The sequence below is a fragment of the Seriola aureovittata genome, chromosome 19 (genome assembly GCF_021018895.1).
Source record: "Seriola aureovittata isolate HTS-2021-v1 ecotype China chromosome 19, ASM2101889v1, whole genome shotgun sequence".
In the NCBI taxonomy this organism is placed as follows: domain Eukaryota; kingdom Metazoa; phylum Chordata; class Actinopteri; order Carangiformes; family Carangidae; genus Seriola; species Seriola aureovittata.
The window spans coordinates 15,913,297-15,939,591 of NC_079382.1; the positions used below are offsets into that span (position 1 = coordinate 15,913,297).

At 38.9% G+C, this 26,295-nt stretch overlaps 3 protein-coding genes across 14 annotated transcripts; 2 read left to right on the plus strand and 1 right to left on the minus strand.

Annotated features, from left to right (window-relative positions):
* Window positions 1–49: 49 nt before the first annotated feature.
* Window positions 50–7,761, minus strand: aida (axin interactor, dorsalization associated). Of its 2 annotated transcripts, XM_056404586.1 has the most exons (11): window positions 7,132–7,761; window positions 6,294–6,360; window positions 6,109–6,162; window positions 5,648–5,702; window positions 5,483–5,546; window positions 4,813–4,916; window positions 4,626–4,634; window positions 3,575–3,697; window positions 3,094–3,216; window positions 2,616–2,733; window positions 50–2,524 (listed from the first exon to the last, which is right to left on the minus strand). In XM_056404586.1, the coding sequence occupies exons 1-11, from the start codon at window positions 7,236–7,238 to the stop codon at window positions 2,425–2,427; spliced, it is 924 nt and encodes a 307-aa protein (XP_056260561.1). In that variant the 5' UTR covers window positions 7,239–7,761; the 3' UTR covers window positions 50–2,424. The 2 variants fall into 2 exon arrangements, with proteins under 2 accessions (XP_056260561.1, XP_056260562.1); XM_056404587.1 differs by lacking the exon at window positions 4,626–4,634 and having other exon boundaries at window positions 7,132–7,759.
* Window positions 7,762–8,510: 749 nt separating this feature from the next.
* On the plus strand, window positions 8,511–14,998 carry rnf8 (ring finger protein 8, E3 ubiquitin protein ligase). Of its 7 annotated transcripts, none has more exons than XM_056363543.1 (10): window positions 8,511–8,750; window positions 8,980–9,108; window positions 9,695–10,143; window positions 10,827–11,034; window positions 11,883–11,945; window positions 12,147–12,236; window positions 12,317–12,424; window positions 12,515–12,719; window positions 12,949–12,984; window positions 14,535–14,998. In XM_056363543.1, the coding sequence occupies exons 1-10, from the start codon at window positions 8,628–8,630 to the stop codon at window positions 14,756–14,758; spliced, it is 1,635 nt and encodes a 544-aa protein (XP_056219518.1). In that variant the 5' UTR covers window positions 8,511–8,627; the 3' UTR covers window positions 14,759–14,998. The 7 variants fall into 7 exon arrangements, with proteins under 7 accessions (XP_056219518.1, XP_056219519.1, XP_056219523.1 ...); XM_056363544.1 differs by having other exon boundaries at window positions 14,538–14,998; XM_056363548.1 differs by having other exon boundaries at window positions 12,515–12,726; window positions 14,538–14,674.
* A 146-nt stretch (window positions 14,999–15,144) lies between these two features.
* tcte1 (t-complex-associated-testis-expressed 1) lies at window positions 15,145–24,536 on the plus strand. 5 transcript variants are annotated; one of them, XM_056363552.1, is made up of 7 exons: window positions 15,145–17,528; window positions 18,186–18,252; window positions 18,646–18,798; window positions 20,166–20,359; window positions 20,456–21,021; window positions 21,948–22,397; window positions 23,414–24,536. In XM_056363552.1, the coding sequence occupies exons 3-7, from the start codon at window positions 18,650–18,652 to the stop codon at window positions 23,582–23,584; spliced, it is 1,530 nt and encodes a 509-aa protein (XP_056219527.1). In that variant the 5' UTR covers window positions 15,145–17,528; window positions 18,186–18,252; window positions 18,646–18,649; the 3' UTR covers window positions 23,585–24,536. The 5 variants fall into 5 exon arrangements, with proteins under 5 accessions (XP_056219527.1, XP_056219525.1, XP_056219528.1 ...); XM_056363550.1 differs by lacking the exon at window positions 18,186–18,252; XM_056363553.1 differs by lacking the exons at window positions 18,186–18,252; window positions 18,646–18,798.
* The last annotated feature ends 1,759 nt before the right edge of the window (window positions 24,537–26,295 follow it).

Below are 26,295 nucleotides of genomic sequence, written 5' to 3' on the forward strand. Positions count from 1 at the left end.
AAAAGAGCAACAATATAATAACAGGACAGAATCATTTAGGGACTCTGAATGAGATCATCCACCAAAATGCCTCATTTGTAGTTTATTAGAAATTAAAAGCATTGTAAATGTTTGATACAATTCCCCTCAATCTGTCAACAAAACTAAAACACTAAACAGTTCTCAGTCCTACCACATCGTAGCACTTCATACATATATACAGTGAACTGTATATTCATCAGTTAGTGTATCTTACAGTTAATTTACAGTCCTGAATATTGAGACATTACAAAAATAAAATCTAAAATCAAATAGTACAATGTAGATGTTTTAGTGAAGAACATCTGCAGAGTCAGAATGGAAACACAAAGTAACATGCAACTTCATTTTTGAAAAAGCCCTTTATAACAGGGTGACGTTAAATTTCAAAATAAGAGTAGTGGGCTTTTCTGGGTAACAATTGAAGCGAAAGACAATCCTTCAAAAGTCACACAGCACAAATCTGTCCTTTGACTACCGTTGAGGATGCATCCTCCAAACACAGTTCCATGTAAGCATTTCATTCAAATATAACTGTATACATAAAACATTTCATCTGCAAAGTAACACTAGATCAAAAACCACTTCCTAGCAGGTGATAAACATCTGTAATCCATCAAAAAACTGCTTAGAAAAAAGTTGGTGTTAAATATCTAAGCCTTAACCAAAGGCTCACACTGTTTACAGAATACACATTCACAGCATGCAAATCATGCTGCATCCATTTTAAACTTTATGCATTTATAAAACTTTATGCAACAGTATTTAAATGTAATAAATTCAATACATACTGAAGAATGAACACTGGCGTAGCAACTGTCAGAATTAAAATCTAATTGCTTCCGGGTCATAATCTCATTCATTCTGGGCTGGGACAGTTATTCAGAGTGAAAATCTGACATTTAAAAATCAAATTTAGCAAGAAATGTTGAGAAAGGCCAACACAACTTTCAAATACTATTTCTCTAAAAATGCCAACTAATAGAGCAGAATGTCAAAGACACCTTATTTATATTGAACATATAATTGCACCATGTAACATTATGAATGTGACTGTTGAATCCAGTACCATCTGTGACTAAACACTTATGGAGTCTGGAGCGTGCCACCACTTTTTTGTATTTAATTTTCATTCATTTCTATTTTAACCAAATCATTATATTAACAATGAGTCAAATAACTACATGTAATGTGATAGCTGCCACTCAAAGCAGCAAAGCCACAGAGAATCAGCTCTGATATCTCTCTCAGACATTGGTGGAGACCAAAACAGAGTGTGAATATTGGACTTACATTTTACAGGTGGAACAGAAGCACGTCTCCACGTCTGCTCTGTGTTTGCTGGATGTGTAAATAAATAACTTTTTGCTAACAACTTTGCCATGTCAGTTGAAGAGGTGATAATATATCATCAAAGTAGCCAAAAAATTTAAAATAAAAATTCAGTTAATGCAGATTAATATTAAAGAAAGCACAAAATGGAAACTGTGAGTTGGGATATGATATGCAGACAGAGGAATAATACAGTGTCATTTAATTACCTTTTTAAAATTAGTTTGGTCATTCTATTTTACAAGTCAATTTAAGTGAGTAAATAAAATGTAATTCTAATTAATCTTTTTAACATAATTTATATTGTTTGTAATGCACAATTTAAATGCTTATTTAATTAACTATTTTGTTATAGTGTTTTTAAATTTAACGATTTATTATTTGGATATAATTTTAGCACACTCGAGACTCCATAAACCATCCTGGAATATCGTAGAATTCAAGAATGCACTTTTGGTGTCTTGATGAAGTAAACAAACTGTGACACTGTTTGAATGTTATTTAAATCAGGGAATGGCTTCACAAACTCTGAATTAACTTCCCCAGACAAGTCCACATTTTCTGGCAACTATTGTTGCTTTTAATGTTTATCTGAATTTTTAAGTTCAGTCCAAGGTTCAATGTCCAACAACTCTATGACGTATTGAACTCAAATTAAGCACCTGTGGAAACTCACATTGTGTCCCATTTCCCTACATCAGTGCCAGAAGGAAGACTCGAGATGAGGTGGTTTAACAGTTTTATACCTCTGCTGTAATATGAAAACCCTGGATCTCCAGCTAGTCAAAACACCATTATTTTTGGAGGAGGGTTTCCTGCAGCAGATGGGATATGTATTTCACAACAAAATCAATGAATATAAAAATGAAAAACTAAAGTGGCGGTATGTGATTAATGTTTGGCTCAGTTCCCTTTTTTTTTTTTTTTCATATACTCTGGAAAACTGGGGGATGGGGGTGGCAAAGGCCTTGATTTAGTATTGCTGGATGTGATGAGGTGGAACACCACATTTTGCTGGATGTGGATGTAAGTGAGACTGGAAGAGGAGGTGCAAAGTTCAAGGCGTGCTCTGACTTAGCTGTCCTTGTGTAATGTCTGGTGAAGATGGAGATAAAGTGGTTTCTTTGTCAGAAGCTGCAGTTTCTTCCTCTTGAAGTCTGTGGGTTTCTTGTACCTGAAATTCAAAAAGGTACAATTACGCGCTTCATGATCCACTAGACATGAAAGACGCCTTTTTAAAAAAAAGCATGCATCAGCTGACTCACAGTTCAATTACGATGGGTCCGGGTTTGATCTCGTCCATTTCCATGAAGGCAAAACATTTTGTGCTGGTAAACCTCTTTTTGGGTTTGTAGTGCTTGAATTCAAAGAAGATAGCTGCTCCTGGAGAAAGTTACAGCATTGGTTAAACTGTGAATACTGGAGGACAACATCAGAACAAAACTTTCTACGCATTAGTATCTCAGAAAATACTTCTGGCATTAAATGATGAAATTAATGTTGAGATGTGTTTTTACGTTACTCTGCTACATTTATAATATGTGGCCGGATTGATCTGGTGGACGGCCCTGGGCCAAAAACCATGCAATTGGGGCCCCTTACTGACCCCTCCCCTCCCACCTGTTGCACACTCTACTTGGCAGCCTCACTATCTGGCCACTGGTTCTCTCTGTGTTAGTCAGTTTGTGGTTATTAGATGACTCAACAAAAGTAGATTATGGAATCGGGAATATAGGGAATTACCTTTTGGTAATTTCTCCACATGTCTCTGGATCTCTACGTCCACACTGAAATGGATGTAGGTGTCCTCCTTCCTGGTGGCCACAGGGGTGTCCTGCACTGGGTTCAAGTCTACACCGTTTAAATCTGCAGAGACAGCGACAGAGCATGAAAGGCATGTTACACAGCTGTGAGAAGCTCTGTGAAGAGGTTTGTTTCTTTTTGCAAGATTTTTAAGATTTCACAGAAACACGGACAGTCCACAACTCTGAAGTCCACTTTCTTTAAAAGAAAGAGAGAGAGAGAGAGAGAGAGAGAGAGAGAGAGAGAGAGAGAGAGAGAGAGAGAGAGAGAGAGAGAGAGAAGAGGAAGCACCACAGCAGAGGCCAAGGGTGCGGCTGTAATCTGAAACCAGCAGCTGTGGAGGTCCTCACCACTTCACCAAAACTCAAGCTGCTTACAGACGTCACATATTTCACATGTCGGGTCACCATGGGATCAATACCTTTGACACTAATGGTCATGTAAGGATCGATGCACTGCCCGGCGTCCTTCAAGCCAATTTTTTCAATCTTTATTGTAAGTAGTGTCATCCCTGGCTCGGAGGGTAACCGTGGCAACAAGGTACCTGAAAAGGACAAAGGTTACAGGTGTTAAACAGTTACCATAACAACAGATGATGACATCACCTGGGACCAAACAGTAACCAATAACCAATAGACGATGTTTTTAGCTGCATGCTTTTGATCGTTTGATGACAGGCTTTAGTGTTAAGTTACCATTTAAATATTAAAAATTAATCCGTTTTTAAAGAGCTCAACTCCCACTTCACTCCCTGGTTAGCATCTGCTCCACTAGCTCTCAGTGCTTAAAGCATATCAGTCGTCAACCTTGAGGGAACGACTCTGAAGAGAGCAGTGAGAGTGACCGGGACAGCACAGTTCTGGGCTGTGAAACCAAAACAATGAGCTGAAAGCTGATAACTCGCTCCGCGGAGCTGAGGGGTGTGTGTGTCTGTCGCTATGAGCAACTACTGTTTACATAACATGTAGTTATTTGATCTGTTGTTAATAGAAAAATATCGATCAGAGCAGCTTTAAATTGGTATCTCGGTATTTGAGATAAAAGTACAGCACCCATGCTCCTTTGAGGGACTGGCGCAACATCAAATCCTCAATGAAGCTGTGGTGGCTGAACACTAACAGAATAATAGTTTGAGCTTGAACGTTCATTAGTGATATTGAAAACAGCTGTTTGAGTGTAGGTATAACTATAGAAATAGCTGTTTAACTAAAAAAACCCCAAAAACTTTTACTTTCCAGCACAGTAGCAGATACAGAGATACAGAAAACTCTTTTGATGAAAATAATCAAAGCCTAACAGAGGGATCTAAATCTACATAACTTAACTATACAGTCAAAAAGAAGCATCTAATTTTTAAATTTATATGCAATCAATCACATTTTTGTCAATTCAGCAACAAACTGTGTGTTTCATGTCTGTCACGTAGTAAAGAGCAAATTCAGATGCCGTTCCTGGGTAAAGCCGTACAGTACCTTGCGAAGCTGCAAGTGAAGCAGGCAGGCAGGAATGAGCGACGAAGCCATGCACAGCACCGACAGAAGGAACAAAAAGACACACAGTCAAACAGCCCTCAAGAAAACAGGACAAAATGACACAAGCAGGCCAATATCCCAAACAGGGGATGTGTTTGGTAAGCCGTTACTGGCGAAGCGACAGTACCAGGGGCTCGCGGGGGGAAAGCCTCTGTGGAACCTGCTCCTGCTGCTGCATCCTCCTCCTCCTCCAGCTCAAGGTTCTCCTCTTCGCCTGGAGCAAGGATTTTCCTGACAGAGAGAGAGAGACACAAAGTTTAAGCACTTTGTCTCCAGATTAGATTAGATCTAATATTCCTGTGAGAAACTCAGCACATGGTGGCAGGAGAGAGAGGGACGTAGAACAGAGGTTCACAAACTTTTTAGCTTGTGACCATTAAAAACAAAACTGTTGTCTATTTGCACCGACCAGAGTGACTTTTGTCTAACTAATAATAACATGTCATATTATTTGAATCACCCTTAATGGGTGAGCTGCAGATTTAGAATATAGGAGCATAGAAGTAGAGCTAATAGATTGTGGTTGAGACTGTTGGTAGAACACAATAAAGAATGTGATGAGATGAGACCTTTGGCTCTGGGTGCACTTCTTGTGATGGACATTTTACATACTTTTCTAATAGTTTTATAGTCTAAACAATAAATTGATTAATCAAAAGAAGGACAAAACAATAAAGACATTAAACAATCATGAAGATAATTGTTAGTTACAGCCCTACAGGTTCTACTCAGGTGTAAGTGCAAAGGGAAATATACTGTAAAACATATAAATATCAAAAAAAGTGATGGATATTTACCTTAAGGGCACAGGCTGGACATCAAAAGGAAACTCTTTGTTATAGGTGAGTATATTTTTAATAACTGTTGACAAATGGAGAAAGTCAAGCGTAAGAGAAACGGTCAGAAAACCCAGGGATTATTATATTAACAAGGGGACTCTAAATTCCCAGTCATGCCCTTACTGGTTTCCAGTTTCTTCAGGTCTTCTAACTTGAACTCCTCTTTTGACTGTGTGCACTGCAGAACAGAAGAGAGAGGACACGTTTAACAACGTACATCTTTAAGAGACTTAAGAAGCACTTGTGCTTGGAGAGAGAAGGTAACTGTTAAACATGAATCATACTCTGAATAATAAATGACATTGGGAGCCGTCAATAACAGTGTATGCCCACACTGTAGCTAGCAGTGATGACACTGAGGTCTTTAACAGCCTGAATTATACACAAATTACACCTGATGTTTTTCAAGCACATTCTGGTATGTCAGCGTATTCAAAATGGACTGCTTCTGATAACAATAAATACAAATTCAATAAATTAAAAGGATTTTGTTCTTTTCTTTTCTGGAGTTTGGACTCCTGACCTCAGTATTTCTCAAATTGTGGATGTGGCTCTGATACAAGCTCAGATAGAATGACACAAACCTGCAAACTGCCACTTCTCATTTCCAGGCATGTTGCAATCCTCCCTAAAGTTTTCTTAAAAAACAAACAAAACAAACAAAACAAAAAAAGATAAGGAAGAAGACAGGATGAGAAAAAGCACTTGTTAGTTTAAGCAAAGTACCTGACCTCTCTTTCCATGGAGGTGTAAGGGGTGTAATTATTACCTTCTGCTCCTCTGTGAAGTCTGACGAATTTGTTGACTGGACCTCTTTTTGCAGTTGTCTTGCGAGACTGAAATAATAAACATAGTTAGAAGTGCATGCATGCTGTATAATGTAAAACTGAATTAGAGTAATGTAAAACTAGAGTAAGGTGACTGCAAGATGTATCCCTGCGCCCCCTTGCGGTCAAGCAGTTTAGGTGTGAGGACCTAGATATTGTGTTATTAGTACCATTTTAAATAAAACATTAATTAGCTGACAAATCAGATGACATTTTGAATTAATTGTAGAAGAAGAAAAAAAAGAAAAACAGACAGCAGATTTTGTCTGAAAGCAGGAAACATTCCTCACTAAACAGATGAAACCCACCCATAACAATAAGAGGGTGTGGCTGACTATTTCTCAATACTCCTGAGGGATGTTGGCCCGATTCTGCGCTGCATGACACATAATGAAACCTACTGCACGCAGCAGCCCGGGATGGTTTTCCATGACAGGCTCATGGAAGGACTCTCCCTCAACTCAGACTGGCGACTGAATGAAGCTGGGATGCTACATGCACACAGCGGCTCTGCTCCGTCCGCAACAACTGCCACATCACGTCATGGATGGGTAGGGTTTATTTACTGCTCTGAGCGCTGACTGACAGCCCAGAGGCTAACTTCTTGGGAAGCACCACAATGCACACACTGTCTCCTCTACATTGCTGTTACCTCCCTGCAGACTGAAGGACAGATTCATTAGAAGAGAAAAAAAAAAAAAGAGGAGCGCAAAAGAAGGATGTGCTCAGGATAAACCAGCTGTGTGGAGAGCTAGAATACACATGTTGAATGCAACTTACATTTGGTACTCATCTATAGCCTCCACTAATTGTCCCCACGAGTCAAAGTCTGTGCCTTTCTTAAAACTGGCGTGCCATTTCTGAATAGTCTTGTTGACATCAGACATTTTGGCGGGGCGGGTACTCGCGGCGCTCTCAGGGCAGCATAGCCGAGGAGGAGATTCATCTACGGGGCTTCAGAAACTGCAGCGTCGTCATCCAGGTTATCTGCTGTCCAGAGGCGCACAGAGATAGACCGGTGACACCCCGACCAAGCCCTTTCTGCCTGCTCACCCTGATATTGCATCCGCAAGAGAAAGGAAGTCCCGCCTGGAGCTCGGGGTGCGCGCGTTTTGGGAAGCGGGGTCGCCCGATTCACCAGCAATAGGATGTCTGTGGCATGGCTGCATTCAGGGGTCTGTAGCCTACTACAAAAGTGGTTTTTGATTTAAAGATCCAATATGATTTTATTTCACTAAATACAATAGTTTTAGTTTTTAGTTTTAGTTGGAGCCCTATATTAATCAATAAATCTAAACAACTAATCAGTTGACTGATACTAAATATAGAATAATTATTAGGTGCAGCCCTCTTTTTCATGTATGCTCATTTGTCTGCAGATATTATTGATGAAAGTAACAGAACATTCAAGGAGCACTGTCAAATGAAATTGTAATTTTTTATTGTTGTTAAAATAACTTGTTAAAATCCTTACTTTTTTCTTTAGCAATAAATGATATAAACTTAATATGTGAAATTTGCATTTTTTTATTATTATTTTTTGACTAAACATGGGGCGGCACGGTAGTGCAGTGATTAGAACTGTCAGGTTCTTAGTTCGAACCCTGGGGCCTTCCTGTGTGGAGTTTGCATGTTCTCCCAATGTCTGGCTGGGTTCTTTCCAGGTACTGCCCATAGGTGTGAATGTGAGTGTGAATGGTTGTTTGTCTTTATAATGTCATCCCTGTGATAGACTGGAGATCTTTCCAGGGTGCACCCGCAGTCGCCCAATGTCAGCTGGGATTGGCTCTATTTTGTGCTTAAAGCTGTAACGTCTAAGTATCTTCTTCTGAATGTTTCTATATCATCATTTACCAAGGCAAGGTCATATTTATCCATACATAACCTTTAGCATTCCTGGAACCTGTTTGCTGGGGATATTTTAACCTAAAAAGTGTGCACTCTTCATATACTGTAGTTAAATATACTGCAGTTGGATTGTAGGACAGGGAATTCCCTATATTACAGTGTACCAAAAGCACAGACTCAATGAATAAATGTAAATAACCCAGTGTAATGTCATAAAACGGTGATTTTAAGATCAACAGGGTGGATGACTAGTCCAACTCATGAAACGCCTTTATTTTGAAAACAAACCAAACGTCTTCCGGTTCCGACCCTGTCAGTCACTAGCTTGTCGATGCTGTAGTGCAACGTTAGCTATGGCACAGAGGTCTGAAACAACATAGGAAGGGACGTGTTTGAGGGCTTTTTAGCCGCTGACAGAATGAGATAAGATGGACAATGTAGCGACGGATTCTTCTGTGACCGAAGAGGATGAATGTTCAGACTCAGAGGTTTTATGTTTGATGAGAGTCGGAAGAAATTCAGACTGGCTTCGCCTGTTCGAAAACACTGAGGTGCAGTTTGCTAATGCTAGCTAACTAGCTAAATTTACCTCGCATTAACCCTGAACCTTGCTCAGGTTCACGGTAGATTCAGATTTTCACATTAAGTAAATCCCTCATATGTGCCTAATCTGTTAACTTTTCTTGAACTTGTCGTTTTCCCGAATGTTTTAATGAGTTCAAAGAGCTGCACAGTAGGTGGCTAACTAGCTGTTTGTCATCTTTGTTTTTGGCTGTTCAGATCACCATCGGACGTGGTGCGGATGTAATTTACCAGCTGCTGTCTCCAACTTGTCCGCTCATGATCTCCAGACTGCACTGTACTTTCAAGCAGAGGGAAGATGGCCAGTGGACAGTTACAGACAAGAAGGTTTTATTTTGCCACGATATTAGGCTTTTTAACTTTTATACCTTGTTGAAGCAGTGTGCCTTGACCTTTCTGGGAAATCGTTTGTTCACTCTATTTTGTCCCCTATTTTGTTGAAAAGCCTCCTGTTTACCATCAAACTATACCAGGCATTTGCTATATGCCTGGTGTGTTGTTTTAGTCCAAAACCTCATCTTACATGATTGCAGTGTATACAGGCAAAGTTTCACTCATTATCATGGAAACAAAAGCACACCAGCAAAACAACATGATGCATTTTTCATCCAAAACCATCACAATCCACTTTTATCAGCTGTCACTAAGTCACACACTGAAACTCTTAACTGATAACCACTGATTATTATGCCTGATATATACGATCTAGGTCTGAATACAAAATTATTACTTGAAAAATCACAAGTGTATTCATGAACCTTGCACCTGAACAAAAGAACATACCCAACACATGCTATGTATTTAAACTTAAATCTATACATTTTAGATAGGGTCCAATAAAAATAATTTATTATATTAAATTGAATATATTCTTTATGTTGTTGCTGATAAACAGTGTGGTTTTCTTTCTCAGAGTCTCAACGGGGTGCGGGTCAATGGAAATCGCATTCCCGCTGAACAAGCCCATCAGCTCAGGCTTGGAGACTCCATACAACTTGGGGTTCCTGTAATTGGAACCAAAGTGGAGTTTGACTACATCCTTGTCCAGCGGCCCCTCAAAGACATAAAACTTTGCCTTGCAAAGGCACATAGAGAGGGTGCTAAAGCAGCACACATTTCCAAGAAGTCCAAGAGGAAGTTGTCTGTGGAAGAAGTTGAGCCGTCTACCTCAAAGCCCAAGCTCTACCGTTGTTCTTCTGCAGATAAGTCATTTGCAAGGCCCTGCCCTCTTTCTCAAGTGAGATGCCAGCAGAGGCTCAGTCACACCCAGCCAGAGGAAACTGGGCCCAGTAGACAAGTCCAGGAATTAGACCAGCCCTCCGATGGCTCCAGCAATCCCTGTGACGTGGACAACTTGCAGATGTAAGTCCCAGTTTGTGCCTCTCCTGTGTTATTGCATTTGAGTCACAGAGCTAAACATCTGTTCCTATGAAAGATAAATCCATTACAATCTTTTAAATAATCCTAAAGATGATTGGACAAACTTTGCCACAGTTCCTGTAATATACAGATTCCTTAACGATTTTTCTGTCGATCTGGATCACAAATCATTTTAGTGCTGTAGATTTTTTTTTCTATAACGTGAAATATGTGTATTCAGATTGCTTGTTGTATTTTGATATAGATATAAACTCACAAATCTTCAGTTTTGAAGATGTAACCAATGAATTTTTATAATTTTTCTTGATAAATGACTTCATTCATTTCTTAACAAAATAGTTGCGGATTCATTTCCGTCAAATCAGTCAACTAATTGATTAAAGGATTGTTTCAACCTTAAACTTTATTTGGTAATCCCAAAAAAAGAAATGGCAGCAGATAATTTATCTCCATGCTTGCACTGTATGCCACAAGAAACCATATAAATATATTATTAAGAGACATATTTAATACTGGAAAATAACAGGTACTCAATATACCTCACCACTCTAATATATCCCTTTGTCTTACAATCAGTGAGTTAAAGATGCTCACTTTTGTTATGAGGTTATGTTGTTAAGATCTGATCTCCCTCCATTTTTCCCCCTATGTATTTGTTTTTGCAGGTACAGCCAGAACATTCTGTTGCTGAGGGAGCAGGTGGATGACACCCAGAGGCAGGTAGCCTCTCTGGAGGGCCAGCCCCGGCAGGCGGACCCTCTGAGAGAGGAGCAGGTCAGGGAGCTGCAGGGTCAGCTGGAGACGCTCAGAGCCAAAATGCACCGGATGGAGACATTAGAGAAGTCCTTCAGTGAAACTAAGAGGCAGCTGGAGGTGGGAGATTTTTCCAGCAGATCTTTTTACATGTGGACTACACATCACCAACACCTGCTTCTAGTGTGCAGAACTGAAAATAGCTCCTTTCTGTTACTGAATCAGTGTAGTGGGTTACTTTTGGTATCATGTTTGTCTGTTAATGATATACTGTATAAGCTAACTATTTTAAAATAGCTATTTGTAAATGTTGCTATTGCTACATAGCAAACGTTAGCATTAACAGCTGTTTACTCACCAGTCTTGCCAAGAGCTTGTTGCTTTTGCAAGACAAGAGGTAATAATACGCCTTCTGACCGGCACTAGTTCTTCAGGGCAGACTGGACACTACAGTGAGCCGCTATTGGAAACTGATGAGATAGTGCGGACAGGCTGGGGCTAGCTGGTTAGCATGCTATCTTCAGTAGAAGAACTGAAGTGATAGAAACAGAAGGGTTGCTTTCCACCTCTGAAGTTCAGGTTCTGAACCTCAGAGAACTTTATCTTTAACGTTAAATTGGTGTCAAAAATTTTAAATTGTTTTTGTCATATAATGCAGCAGAAGTTTAAAGTTTTTTTAATCCTTGTTTTGGCACAATATACCCAAATTGCAGACATTTGTGAATGTCAGACTTCCTTAACTTGTGGCTGCGTGTGTGAACAATAACTCTTTCCTTTTTTCCCTGTAAATTTCTGTTCTGTTTGTGGTGTGGTCCAACAGATTATCAGGAAATGAAAAAAATTTTCCAGTACATTATGTACTGAGGTGGAAGCATATTGTATATAATCTGTAAGAACACACTTTTCGTATGTGTGACTGCTAGACACAAAATACTTCCTTAAATGACAGTGTAACTTTATGTGTTTAGGCAGAGAAAACACAGCAACAAGAGGAACTTTTGAAAAAACAGCTGGAAGAAGCTTTGCAAGAGGTCTGTAGCAAGAAAATTAGTGCTAATTAATTTTATTTATTGTTTTAGAAACACAAATACAATCCAACAGACACAGCATTTATGTGTAAAATGTGATTTTTAATGTTAAAATTTTTTTGTTTTAGAGTTCTCATGAATGCATAAAATTTTAAAGATGTTATTTTTTACATTTTTAATTTTTTGTGTTTATATCATCCATAGCAAAAGAAAGTAATAGGCGAACTTGCCCTTTCTCGGCAAGGCTTTGAAGAGATTCTTTTGGCCAAAAACAAAGAGCTGGAAGTGACAAAGGTACGACTATATTCACTTTAACTTGGTCTTTACATAGTTTGGAAGTGGAGCTTTATTCCTTTATGTGCTTATTTTTGCAGGAGGAGAAAGAAAAGGCGAGGGCCCAAAAAGAGGAAGTAGTTACACAAGTGACTGAAGTTCTGGAGAATGAGCTTCAGTGCATCATCTGCTCCGAGCTCTTCATTGAGGTACAGTTCATAGACTGAATGAATGGTTTTTGTGACATGTTCATCCTACTCTGCACTTAGCTTTTTAATCTGTATTACAATCTTCTACAGGCCGTCATCCTGAACTGCGCTCACAGCTTCTGCTGCCACTGCATCAATCAGTGGCGCAAAAAGAAAAACGAGTGTCCCATCTGCCGACAAGCCATCCAGTCTCAGACCCGCTGCCTGGCACTGGACAACTGCATCGACCGCATGGTGGAAAACCTGAGCTTGGACATGAAGACGAGGCGCCAGACCCTCATCACTGAAAGGAAAGGTGAGAGGTGCGTTATCAACAGTGTCATTAGTATCCTACAGTTAATACACTGAGACAAGGAGTTTTATTTTTACTCATTTTTTGTTGTTTTTATAGAGCAGAATGAATAGGTCATGAAACACACACACATAAGAGCCAGTTTACTGTATTTTAAAGGTTACTTTCCCAGTTTTTACATATAAAAGTATGTGTAATGCAAACCACTCAAAATAAGTTTTCCTGGTTTCAGACAAACAAGCTTGTGACCGTGATGTCATCAGATCAGGTGTGTGGAGAGCCTTCAAATGTGTTGGGGTTGTCGTACAGTGAGTACAGGAACAGACAAGAGTCAGTCTGATCATTCAATACGGAGAGGTTCAATAATATATCATGGGTGCAAGGAAATATATCAAATGAAATTGACTCGGATAAAAACTGAGTTTGAATATTTGAATGTTGAACTAAATGTGCTAGCATGTCGATATAATGATGATATCACGATACACAGTAAATTTTGTACATATCAATTTCCCCCAGCTTCATACCTTCAGCAGTATTATATCATATTATGTTTCGTTCCCCATGGGTTCTCCTGCCTATCTTTGAACACTGTGATGAACTATCCCTCAAATTTCACCTACACAGCACTTAAAACTACAGTATGTGACAGTGGTATAGCCTCCTCAGCTAGGATCACACTCACACACACGGATGACCCATATAAAACTAATATATGACGACGGTATATTACTTACATCCAATGGTGTACAGTGCCACATTCATCAGATCAAATGACTGGGGAGCTTTGATATGTGCGGGTGAGCTCAGCGACTAATGTTCTCTCGTCCTCAGCAGTGACTGCTGAAGTGTCCTTGAGCAAAGTGCTCGACCCTCAGCAGGTGCAGTGAAGCTGCTCACACTGTAAAAGAAATGTGGTTTTCAAGGTGTTTAAAGAGTAATTACACTCCGTGTCTCTGTCAGGATACTGCACAATTTTAACAAATGCTTCTTGGTGGCGTGAGGGACGGAGGAGTGGGGGTGGGTGGTAAACTGCGAACACAGGGTGGCAGTAGAGAGAGGTCAAGTTATGTGGTTTTTTTTTCTGTTGTGTGATATTGTTTTATGAATGGCGAAACAACAACAGACAATAAAATTTCAATTAACAGACAGATGAAGAAAATAAAAACTGAATTATTGTGTACAGGTCACAATAATTCAGTGCTACATCATTTTCTTCATCTGTCTGTTAATTGAAATTTTATTGTCTGTTGTTGTTTCGCCATTCATAAAACAATATCACACAATAGAAAAAAAAACCACATAACTTGACCTCTCTCTACTGCCACCCTGTAACTGTGTGCACTAGAAACATCACTTTAAAACTGCCAGAAACACTCACCTCATGTGTGTTAATCAGCAGCTGAAAATAAGCCCCAACAAATGCACCATTTACTCCTGTTTGAGTAACATTTACTAAAAACTACAGTGTCTAGCAGTTTTAGGAAATGACTCCTTTCAAAAAATGAAACTACATATTTGTGACCTATTTTTAAACGTTTGTCTTTACTGGGATCGATACAGTTTTGGGCTGAGAACCACAGACAAGGCAGGAAAGTCAAAAAGTAAAAAGAGAGAAACTATTGTTCTGATGGTTTAAATCTATTCATGGGATTTCTTGCCAATAATAAAAATCCAGCATAATGTCAGCCTTTTTCTTCAAAGCCATGTGACTTGGAAGTGGCTCAGAGGGAAGTTGATGTTTTTTCTCAAATGTTTCCAAAGACACAAGAAACTCACAATGTTTTTTTTGTTTTGTTTTGTTTATGTGTTTTTCAGCAGCTGACTCTGCACAGGTGATGGTGATCCACGTTGACGACAGCAGCAGGAGCAGTGAAAGCGACGACAGCAGCAGGAGCAGTGAAAGCGACGACAGCATGGTGTCCATAGATAGCAGCCTGAGCTCTGTAGTCTCTGTGGACACAGACAGTAGCATCCACTTGGGCTCCAGTCCTTCCTACAGTGGTTTCTCTGATGACAGTGTTGACGAGTTTGACGATTAGCCCTGTCTTGTCCTGTCGGCTGGAATGTGAATTGGACTTTTTGGTGTTGATGTTTGCATTTCCCTGGAATGTTTCCTGGGACCTTTAAAATAGTACGTAAAATTTGGTCTCATCATGAGTCCGGTAAACAGATTTAGTTGAGATTTTTTTTTTTTTCTTTTTGTAAAATTATCAGTTGTCTTTTCTCTTTAATTTTCAAAAAAAAGGAATAAAGTTTATGGCTATGCATTTTCATAATCATTTCTTGTCTGTGTGTTTTGATGCACACATTAACTTTGTACAAGTGCTGTGTTTATGCTTCTAAGGACCTAGTAATCCTTATACAACTGTCAGACTTCATAAGTTGTGATGGTTGAAAGTATTTTTTTTTTTTTATCAGAGACAGTGAAGGTCAGGCAGAAGACAAACCAATGCTCCGTTTGAAAAGACCATACCACTGTTTTTGTTTTTGTTTTTGTTTTTGGCCATGTTACCAGTGCAGCAATGCCCGTCTGTGGGTCAGTCCATCACTTTGGCTGAGACTGAAATATCTCAACAACCATTAGCGTAATTTAGAAGAAATCCTATTAAACAACCTGCCAAGTCTCATGTTTCAAAAATGTTTCAATTGTTTTCAACAACTGTGTTCAACAAAAGAAGGAACTAATGTGACAAAACTGTGACTCCTGAAACATGGGCAAACCCACTGCATCATCAAAAAGGTTAACTTTTTTTCCCATTGTTATGTTATTCTCTCTATAGTGATGCCCTGCTTTCCATTCATCCACATGACCACCTGGGAGTTGCCTGCCTGGCACACAAGCTGTAGCACTTTGCTGAGAGGCTCCAGGGCTGCAGGAAAGGAAGAGCGCTAATCGCTCCCACTGGCATCACTCCAGAGTTGACCTCAGCTCTCACTGGTCCTGACTTACATAAACAACCAAATGACTTTATGTCATGAGATGGTGTGACAAAGTTAGGTCACATCAAGTTCAGTATAACCCAAAGCTGAATTGTAAGAATGTAAAATGTTTCATAATTGTAAGACTGCTTAGGCATTTAAATGTTCCAACAATCAGTAAATAAGACTTCCGTTTCATGTAAAATACAGCAGGGGAACCACTTTGCTGGAGTGGGTGTCACATTCAAAAATTGATTTTCATCTTGGAAACAAACTCTTCATTTTGTTAAATCCTTGCATCTTTTGGTAATTGCAGACATACTGTGTTGCACAGCAACTAATGCAACAGCTCCTTGGGCTCTGAGAGCAAATGGACGTGTGATGGCAGCGGCCCTTACAGCGAGGCAGAAGGTAATGCACACAGTCGTCATATTGTAGATGGACAGTGTTTGTGCTGCAGCTGTGTGTAAACTCCCTGCTTGTGCCTCTGTGAGGGTCTCCCCCCAGAGGAATAACCGCTTTAACTGTACCATAAATAATCACTGCATGTATTCAATACTCCAATACCACAACTCTTATCCATATCAAACACGCTACACTCAGAAAGATGTATGAGCCAATATCCTGATGCACTGTCAGCTCGTTTCTGGACTTCTTATTTTGGAGTGCTACGTTTTCCTGGTGTCGTACATGAGCATTGAAACAGTCAAACCTTTTTATTTCTTAATAATGTCCCTGAATAACTGTGATTTGGTACTACAGAGAAAAAAACAGATAGTGTTCTGATGCAGTAAGAGTTTATGAGCAGTGGTCACTATCCAGAGAAAATAACTTTTTCACAGAAGACATTTGAACGCACCACAGCAGGAAAAACACAGGTGTTGAAGGTGATAAAATTAACGATGTTATTAGTAGCATCTGTGCTTTTCCTATTAGGACAAGTCAAGATGTCTGCTGTGAAAAAGGCCCGTTTATTGGAAAGAGCTGCTCCATTTAAACCAAACTGGGTTAAACTAATGAGGAAAGACTGGTTTCCAGTGCTACGCACTTTACTCTGAGGGACTATCAGTAACTAATGCTTATGAATGTTTTAATTAGTGTGTGTGTGTGTGTGTGTGTGTGTGAGGGCTGCTTTGGTTGAATGAATTTTCTTGTGATGTCGTATAGATTTAATTTGTTACAAGTCTCTCTTGTCAAGGTGACTTTGCGCTTGATGAGACTTTATTCCCCTTCCTTTCTACTGATTGAATACTGTATCACTGAACGCTGTAGCTACCACTGAGGACACAGATGTCCTCAGCATTTTCTTTTTGAAGAACAGGGGGAATTATCAGTCATGGGAAAGATAATTTTTTTGATTATTTTCATGTTTCTTTCCAGGAACCTTCCCACTATTTACCAGATATGTACAAGTATCAGTTACTTAATAGGGAAATTTCAGGAAACTATGGGACCTGTAAAATACTGCTGATGAGTATCATTATTTTATTACTTTTCTCCTGTGAGACAAAAGCAATTAGTTTCTTTTTAATCATTCCTAAATAATGTTTGACAGCTGAATCATGCAAACTCATGCCAAAACAATGGACATGCCAAGCTGATCAGTGAACCTGTACAGTTCTTGTTCATTGCAGCTGCAAGAACAACCAACATTGTGAGTCAGCCTCTTTCCACAGTGCACTGGAACAACAGCTCACAGAGTGAGTTTGCCTCCTGTGCTGTGGATGGCTGATGTCACGCCAGTCCATTAAAGACGGAGTACGAGGGAAGCGTGTGTCTGTCAGGCCGTATTACATGAGGACGACGGTGATGGACTGCCTTGGGGCTACAGTTGGAGCCTCTCATTCCTCCGTCCAAACCTCCATCCGACTCCTGGAGCAACCTCATGATGTCAGTAACGGCCATCTCTCTCTCTCTCTCTCAAACACACTTTCCCTCTCCACGTGGACACAAGAGTTTGTTTTGCTGCATCATGTATCCATCCATGAGTGGTCATGTGAAAATCTTACCCAGGTTATTACATAATTAACAAAAGCCAGAGCTGAAACTATTAGTCACTTAAGTCGGTCGACCAAAAAGAAACTATCAATAACTTTTCTGAAGCAAAAAATAACAAAAATTCAGTGGTTCCATCAAATGTGCAGATCTGATGCTTCTCTTTGTCATATGATCGTAAACTGTGTCTGTTGGCTGCACAAAACAAACAATCTGAGCACATCTCTGAAATTCTTTGACAAAACAATTTATTGAATAATCTGATTATTTATTTAATCATAATGAAAATAATTGTTGGTTGCAGCCTTAGAAAAATATCATTTAATGTCATTGAAGTTTATAAATAATTTTCTAACTGCATCCTCCTCCACCCATACAAGTAGTGACTGTTAGAAAGGTTTTGCAGATCATCAGTGCAATAAAACAGAACTCGTATTCTGCAGCTCGAAGTCGTACAGTGTAATTTGACTTGTATGTTTTACTAAGGGAGATATCACATCTCCCGAGTCATGTAATCATATCTAATCTCTGACTTTTTATCAATTTGAATAGTTTTGCCAAGTATGTCTGTCTGACGGCCCTCAAAGCAGTGTGGTGCCACAATATGCAAGGAAAGACCGTATGTAAACATTCTCCATACTCCACCTACACAATAAACCCCACACTACAGCTGATGATACGACACCAAAAATCTGGATTCCATCCATTTCAGGATTTTCAAGCACAGTGTGATTTTTCTCTGTCTGGAATCATTGTAATGCAATATTTACACTACATGCACGATATGTTAAAAACAATGTTGAGGCTATAAATCATGTAGTTTAATGTATCTCTCATCCTAAAAGTATAGACACACTGTAGTTTTCACCCTTTTTGTGTTATTTAATACCAGCCAGTGTCTCTACCGGTGGTATTTACAGATTGCCCCCCTCCTACCCTGTAGCTCTGCACCTGCTTTGTTGTGTTGTTTGTAAAATAGATGGATTCACTCCAGTGTGCTCTTATCCAACAGGCCCATGGACCATGTCTGCGGTCCATCTGCCAGCTTTGTAGAATCCAAATGTTCCTCACAGCATGATCATAGTGAACAGTGCAGCAGCTCCAGCATACGGCCTGCTGCAACACGGATGTCACAAAAACACACTCACTCTGCACTCATATCAAGGTTCTCCTTTTATATCCCACTGTTATGTCTTTCTTACTCTAATAATAATATTTTGAGGTTTAATGTTAATTTTGTGATTCTTTTTTTTTTTCTTGTCTTCCTTCTTTTATTCCTGCATGAAGTAATTAATAAATAAATAAGAATACATTAGAGGTAATCTCTAATTACTGATTAGATTTGGTATTAAAATATGTACACTCAATACAATCAGTTAATACATCCAGACAATTATTCAGTATTCAAGTAAAACGATATCTGGCCTTCTAAAATGCAACATTGTGATATTCTCATTTAAGTTATGGTACAATTAATACATTTGCTTGTCCTGAGGAAAGTCACTTGTAAATAAGTCTGTCAAAGTCTTTCTTACTTTACAAGAAATGTAGCTATGTGTTGCCAGACAATATGCAGCTTCCTCATAGCTGTTCTCTACAAAAACATATACAAAGAACTGTGGCAAGTTCTCAAGATACTTGGGGACAACCTACCTGCCAAGAAACTATGTGCAAGTGTACTGAGGAGAAAAGGGTAGTCACACCAAATGTTGATTTAGTTTTTCTCTGTTTACAGCAATTGGTATAAAGTTAATTGATAAATAAAAAAAGATTCATGGCGTTATTTTGAAAGTATCCTGACTTTACTTTTAGCGTAGAGTATTTTATAAACTCTTGTTTATGATGTGTGATATACACAACATATTTCCAACTAGTGTCTGGACACTTAAAGGACTAGAGAAGAAGTTGCGTTCCAGAAACGTAGAAAATTCCGCCTTCCAACATGGTAACAATATATCCAAAGATATTGTCGACTGACGATAAAACTCATGATTTCTCGACCCTGTGTTCCAATATTGAGTCATTTAAAAACTTGGCAGGAAACATTGTAAGTACCTCATGCTACCCATTATCCCCGACGTACGCCGATCCTGCTGTAAAACAACATTGAGGATTCAAAGCTCAAACCACCCTGAACTAAACCAAGAGCGTTCTGTCACCATGGAGACAGAAGAAGCTCAGACCGGCGCATTGCAGGTAGCCTGTACATTGAGTGGCGTATATAAAGTAAGATTAACGGTAGAAAACAGATATTAAATGTTATTTGTTTAGCCAAGTCCAAGTGTTTTTAGCCAGTTGTCCACGACATAGTTCCTGTCGTAAAGCAGTCGTAGTTAACAGCTAACATTAGCATTCCTTGGTGTAGCCTAACCACAGAGGCAGTTAACGTTAGCTTAAACCCATATTTTAATTGGATTAACACCTTAACACTTTACCATCACATTAAAATACCTAAAACGTAAGCAAGAATCTATCTACAACTGCTGGGATGTGAAACTTTTAATTTGTGATTTGTGTCTTCTTTTTAAACAGAGGAGCTGCAAAAACAGTCCACAAAACCTCTGCAATAATGTCGAAGTCCCCTTATCCTTCTGGGCCCAACCTCAAGGCCCCCAAGGACTGCAGAATTATGAGGAGGATCATTGCTGAAGATCTAGACTGGTCCCTGGTTATAGTGCCTTGTCTATCAAACCTCTGCCTGCAAAGCATTGTGAGAAATTTTGAGGGTATGTTTTTGTTTTTAGCTGCATCATTATATATCATTTTACACACTCACCTGTTGTATAAGTTGAACTTGACTGTAGATCTTAAACCTTTTACAGAAAAGCCTATATTTGAAGAACTTAGACCCATCCATAGAGACTTCATTCAGGAGAAATTATCTGTTTCCCTGCCTCTGCGTGTGACAGCCAAATTGATCAGTGATGGCGTCTACTGGAAGAGGTGCTGTGAGCAGCGGTGGGACCTTTGTGATGTCTCACATTATGGCCATAGCTGGAAGCGAATGTTCTTTGAGAGGCACATGGAGAGCATTATTGAGCTTTTTATTCCAGATGTCACAGAGCCAAAGAAAGTTCTAGAGATCGTCCCACTCTGTAAAGACTACGTCAAGAGGTTGGATATCTCCCAGCTGTTGCCGCCTATAAAGGAGCCCCAGAATGAGGAAGAGGAGTATGGCTCAGAGTTGGCAAGCAACACTGACTATGATGAACCCTTAAACCACTTTAACTTTAGCATCCTGCTTGACAAGCTGACACGTCTGGAAGAGCTCCATTTGGTGTACAGGGTCAAACAATGTGGTATGAACTTTGAATGGAAGATGTTTGAGATGACTGACCGAGATTGTGAATCCCTCTCCAAGGCCCTTAAGTCCTGTAAAACTTTGAAGGTGAATATTAATTCCTCTTCAGTGGTTTATGGCATGCTGCCTCTTTTAGTTCTGCATCCTTGCAAAGTATGGAGCTTGATTGTCTGGAGCATGTTGTAATTCAGCGCTCCTGACTTTCTTGCCAGCTAAAAAGGGTTATTTACAGAAACGTCCCCAAAATCATGAAACAGGAAAATTGTTGTTGGCACAACCTTAAATGCATGCTCTATTTACATCAAAGAAAAGACAGCAGAGCCTCTGGCTGCAACCTAAATAAGTCACTATTTGACACAGCAGTTTTGTCACATGAATTTATTACTGCATGAAAACCTGGCATATATCTGCTACTGGTTTCTGTGCATGATAGGGAAACTGTACACTATTTACTGTATATGATTATTGGAGCTGATATTAGGGCTGCAATTAATGATTGATTAATCTGTTGATTATTGTTATTAATCGTTTAGTCAGTTAAATGTCAGGAATTAATAAAAATGCATATTACAGCTGCAAAAAGCCTATGGTGAAATATTCAAATTCCTTGTTTTGTCCGACCAACAGTCCAAAACCCAATGATATTTCATTTACAATTATATAAAATGGAGAAAAACTGCAAGTTTTCACATCTTAGAAGCTAGAAATGCTTGTTATTTTTGCCTGATAAATGACTTAACTACTTCAACTTCATTTTATTGATCAGTCAAGTAAATTAATTAACAAATCATTTTCAGCACTAACTGATGTTCTTTTCATTTACTTACTTTATGTTACATTATATAACGCTTTGTTTTGTGGTGAGGACAGGAAAGTTACATTTGTGCACGTGGCAGGTTCTCAATATAAAGAATTCACACAACCAGCTATTTTCAAAGCTAATGCTCTATTATCTTATATGTGTTCCTAATGGTTCAGTTCTTGTTAATCCTCATATTATACTGTTTCTACAGCTTCTGAGGCTCCATGAAAGCCACATTGAGGATAAAAAGTGCAGACTGCTGGTGAAACACCTTTTGGACCACCCATCCCTCAGGGAGCTTGACTTCTCTCACAACCTGATCGGAGACAGAGGAGCCAGAGCTATCGGCAAGCTGCTCACCAGGAGTAAACTGGAGATCCTGAACATGTGTGACAATAATATAAGAGACCCAGGGGCCAAAGCAATAGCTCATGGCTTGTCCAAGAACTCCACTCTTTTGTCCCTCAACCTGCGTCTCAACCGTCTGACAGATGAGGGAGGCCAGGCCATAGGTAAGGCCTTGCTGAACAACAACACCCTCCGTCATCTGCACCTGGGAGCCAATAAGGTGACAGGGCTGACTGCCATCGCTCTGGCTAAAGTGCTAGATGAGAATCAAACCCTGAAAAGCCTCAATCTTTCCTGCAACAGCCTGGGTGAGGTAAGTAAGGCAGTCATGATGAATTTGTCTCCTCACATATCCTTATGCTCATGACACAACAGAAAACAAACTGCTGCAGCGATTAAAAATGAAAAACAATATCACTATTCTTAGATCATTACTGCTAGGCAGGCAAAACATGGTGAGCTTGAGCTGAGGATGATGCCACAGGAAAGGAATTTAGTCATAAGTTTTGTAAGAATCCCGTATTGTGAGATCATGTGTGGCTGAAATGATCTGTAACAATTGTGATACTCATAAATACATTATTTAGCTAAAATACCTAAAATTCACTGGTACCTGCCTCTAAAATGTGAATATTTGCTGGTTTTCTTAGTCTTCTATGATAATAAACAAAATATTTTGTGGTTTTGGAATGTTGGTTAGACAAAAGAAGAAATTTGGACATGTAAACTTGGGTCCTGGGAAATTTTGATGGATATTTTCACTACTTTCTGACATTAACAAAGCATGCTGGTGCCTGCACAAACACAATACAGTGAAGTAACCACACAGAGAAGCTTTGAAGTACAAGGATTTTCAATTATTCATAGTTATGTGTGGAAAACATGCAATAATGGAAAGTGTTGTTTCCCCGTGAGAGGTAGATCTGAGTTTCCCCTTCTCATGCTTTCTCCTCTTCGGGATTTCACTGGATAATGTATCTCTGACTGGAATACACTGTAGAGGATCAAAAACCACCCACATAGCAGAAATGAGACGTGCAGTACCATCAATATCTTTGACCTTGATCCACTCTTTTCACAAAAATAGAAATGCCTGTTTCAGACATCACAATAAAATACTGTTGACACTCAATAAACAAAGACACAATAAGCAGTTTAGAAAGTAAACGCTATTTCAGACAGCAAAAGTTGCTGAGGGGTTATTTTTCAAGGTTATCAAGACTGTTATTCAGACCTTTTAGAAACAACATCCTGTGATGTGTTCAACATAGACATACATCAATGCCAAATGTTTGTTTGTTCTCTCTGTCCCCGTGCATGTGTGTGCAGGATGGGGGTAAAGCTCTGGAGAAGGCGATGTCTCATAACACCATCGTCACAGAATGCGACATCCGCCTGACCGAGGTTGATGAGCACATCGTTTCCTTCATTAACCAGGTGGCTTGGACCAACCAGAGTTTAGAACAAAAGAAACAAGCTAAAGGGAAGAAAACCAAGTAGACATCAACAGCTACTCTTTGTAATACAAACCAGTCTTTATTAGTCATTGATCCCTGACCTGTGTATTCATTCAAAAGCACTGTATGCCAAAGTTCATCGCTAAATTTGACCAAATTTAATCTAAAACACAAAAAATATCAGATCTTTCTTCTGTTTAGATTCTGGTATCTAGTTTGTTCTGAGCACCACGGACTGGTTAGGGATGTCAGAAAAGTATTGAGAGATTGAGACACAGACCAACATATTGGTTTTGGTCTTTTAATGGGATTTGCTGAGTAAAAATTATATATAATATTGACAAACTTATCCTTTGAAAACATTTTTATTTTCAGGCGTTTAGTGGAGCATAACTCGAAACAAAACATGTGAAAAGGTCATTATATATTAACATTAACATATTAAGACATAGACCCTTAATTAAGCCAGTTTGCAAAATGTGTAGCATCACAGTAATCTTTGTAAGTAATTTCTGACACATATTTTAGTGAGCATTTCAATTTATTGAGGAGCTTTTTTTGTCATTTTGATACACAGATTTGGTATTCAGTCATTATGTAACATCAAGGCAACGTTGTGGTGGTGTTGGAATACATACAGTCTTGCGTTGTTTTTTGTTTTTACCTATATCTACTGGTTAATAGTGTAACACCTTTGCTAGGCACCAAAAAAAAAAAAATTTAAGTGTAATTAATGTCACAATGTTTTCCCAATTCTTGACCTTTCAAAGATCACTAGTTCTGTAGAATCATAAGAAGAGAAGCAAAGCTATTCTGTAGGTTCATGGTGGACTAATTCAGCAAAAATACAAACACCAGTCTATGATTACTGATAGTCTTTAGATCAGCAACCTTCAACAATCATTCAACCTTCCCTTAAAAATATGTGTGCCATATGTGTTTATGCTTGCATGTGTGTGTGCATTTTTTGTTAAATAAAGGTGTATCAAATATAATTTAAAAAATGTAAAAATGGGTTTGAAATTAAACAAAAATCATTCAGACAGATCAATTTAAAGCAGCACAAAGATGCTATTGGCTGCGTTGCCTGTAGCATTTTAAAAGGGATTGCATTGCCATTTGTAACTTAACAAACTCACCCTCTCACATCTGCACATCAAAAATGTCCCTGCTCCGGTTACCTCTAAGTGTGTGTGACACATTCATCTAAGCACAAGATCCACATCGACAGTCATTCTAACCGCTTGTCTCTATTTTATTTACAGTACAAAGCCTTTCCACCCTACAGTCTTGAAAATCCACAAAATTATTTAAATATAAAAAAGAGCCCCAGAGCATTCTTGAGTGAAAGAGTACATATCATAACCTAACCTACTTAATAAACATGATAAAGGGTTCAGTGCTTTGCATGACAAAAGCTTTTATGCTAACAGTCATCTATGGAGGAAAAATGTCATTATGAAACTTCCAGTCAGATTTATAACCATTGTCAATACCCCAGATAGTTTTTTGTGACTATTGTTACGTAAACATTGCACTGGTAAACACATTTTTCTGTTCTGTATGAATATCACAGTGAAGCCATCCGAAAGGCTTGTTGGCTAATCATGAATGAGAATATGTGGTGACTTCAGTATGAAACATTTGCCCTTCAACCTTCGCCTCCTACAAGTGGGATAGTAAATCGACATTTCAGGACATTTCAATCCCTGGTGGAGTTTGCATGCTCTTTGTTTGTTGTTTGTCGTATCCTCTGGGCTTTACTATACAAGGACATGCAAGTCCTCCTGATTTTCAGCCTTCTGCCCAATGCATGCTGGGATATGATGAACCCTTCATGACTCTGGCTAAAGAAACTGAATGAATTAATGAATGAATTTCAGTCCGTGTCTCATTGGTTTCCTGCTAGCTAAAAAAAATGTTGGCATGTTGGCCAAAAAAGGCTGCGTAGTGTATCTCCTATAAACCATTTAGTTTTACATTTCTTATTTGCTTTCTTGACAAATTAGATGTCAAGATTGAGACCACTTTTAGGTCTGCCCATTAAATATGAGCTAGAGCCAGCAGCCAGTTAGCTTAGCCTGTTTCCCTGTTTCTGGTCTTTATGCTAAGACAAACCAAACTGTCGAATGATTTAATATCCGTAAAGAGATCTCAATGTACACAGTAAGTGCTACGAACTCCAGGACCTGGAGCAGGTTGCACCTGCTGTTTGTAAGTTCAGATTTGGCTATGTTTATTCATCATGCAAGTATTCACTAAATGGAGATTTACATTTCACTCATTTAAAATGGATTGCACTATATAAAGTAGTTCTTATGTACAAATTCATTGTAAAGTACATTAATACTACTAAGCTTGAAGCTCATTTTTCTCCATAATGTTTAAATCAATAATTACCAACTTCTACTTGTAATTAATTTTAATACATAAACTGACACCCTAAAACATTTGGAAGTTATTTTATAGCTCATGATGTTTCAGTGACTTGACAACTAAGACAGTCCTTACGTTTTAATGGTGCAACCCGATTTATTAAATCATTAATTTGAGACTAACTGGTAGTTACTAAGAGCACACAAACTAAGTGATGAAAGTACAAATGGCTGGTGCAACCAAAGTCCTGGAAGAACCCGAGGAACAAATCTCTAACAATTTCCTGTTCCTGGAATGGGAACATTAGTAAAGTTATGACAGGTTGGTTCTGTGTTTGCAAACCCCTTCGACAGAGTTATTACACAGCTGATCCTTGCA

Bases quoted from the DNA above. Each gene is read 5' to 3' on its own strand.
- rnf8 (XM_056363543.1), top strand. From the start codon at position 8,628: ATGGACAATGTAGCGACGGATTCTTCTGTGACCGAAGAGGATGAATGT. The intron at 12,425-12,514 runs GTACAGTTCATA...AATCTTCTACAG, and splicing joins GCTCCGAGCTCTTCATTGAG to GCCGTCATCCTGAACTGCGC. The intron at 12,985-14,534 runs GTGTGTGGAGAG...TGTGTTTTTCAG, and splicing joins CCGTGATGTCATCAGATCAG to CAGCTGACTCTGCACAGGTG.
- tcte1 (XM_056363550.1), top strand. The intron at 18,799-20,165 runs GTTCTCCTTTTA...CTTTTTAAACAG, and splicing joins CACTCTGCACTCATATCAAG to AGGAGCTGCAAAAACAGTCC. The intron at 21,022-21,947 runs GTGAATATTAAT...CTGTTTCTACAG, and splicing joins AGTCCTGTAAAACTTTGAAG to CTTCTGAGGCTCCATGAAAG.
- aida (XM_056404586.1), bottom strand. From the start codon at position 7,238: ATGTCTGATGTCAACAAGACTATTCAGAAATGGCACGCCAGTTTTAAG. The intron at 6,163-6,293 runs GTAATAATTACA...TTGTTTTTTAAG, and splicing joins ACTTCACAGAGGAGCAGAAG to AAAACTTTAGGGAGGATTGC. The intron at 3,217-3,574 runs GTATTGATCCCA...CTGTCTCTGCAG, and splicing joins CATGACCATTAGTGTCAAAG to ATTTAAACGGTGTAGACTTG.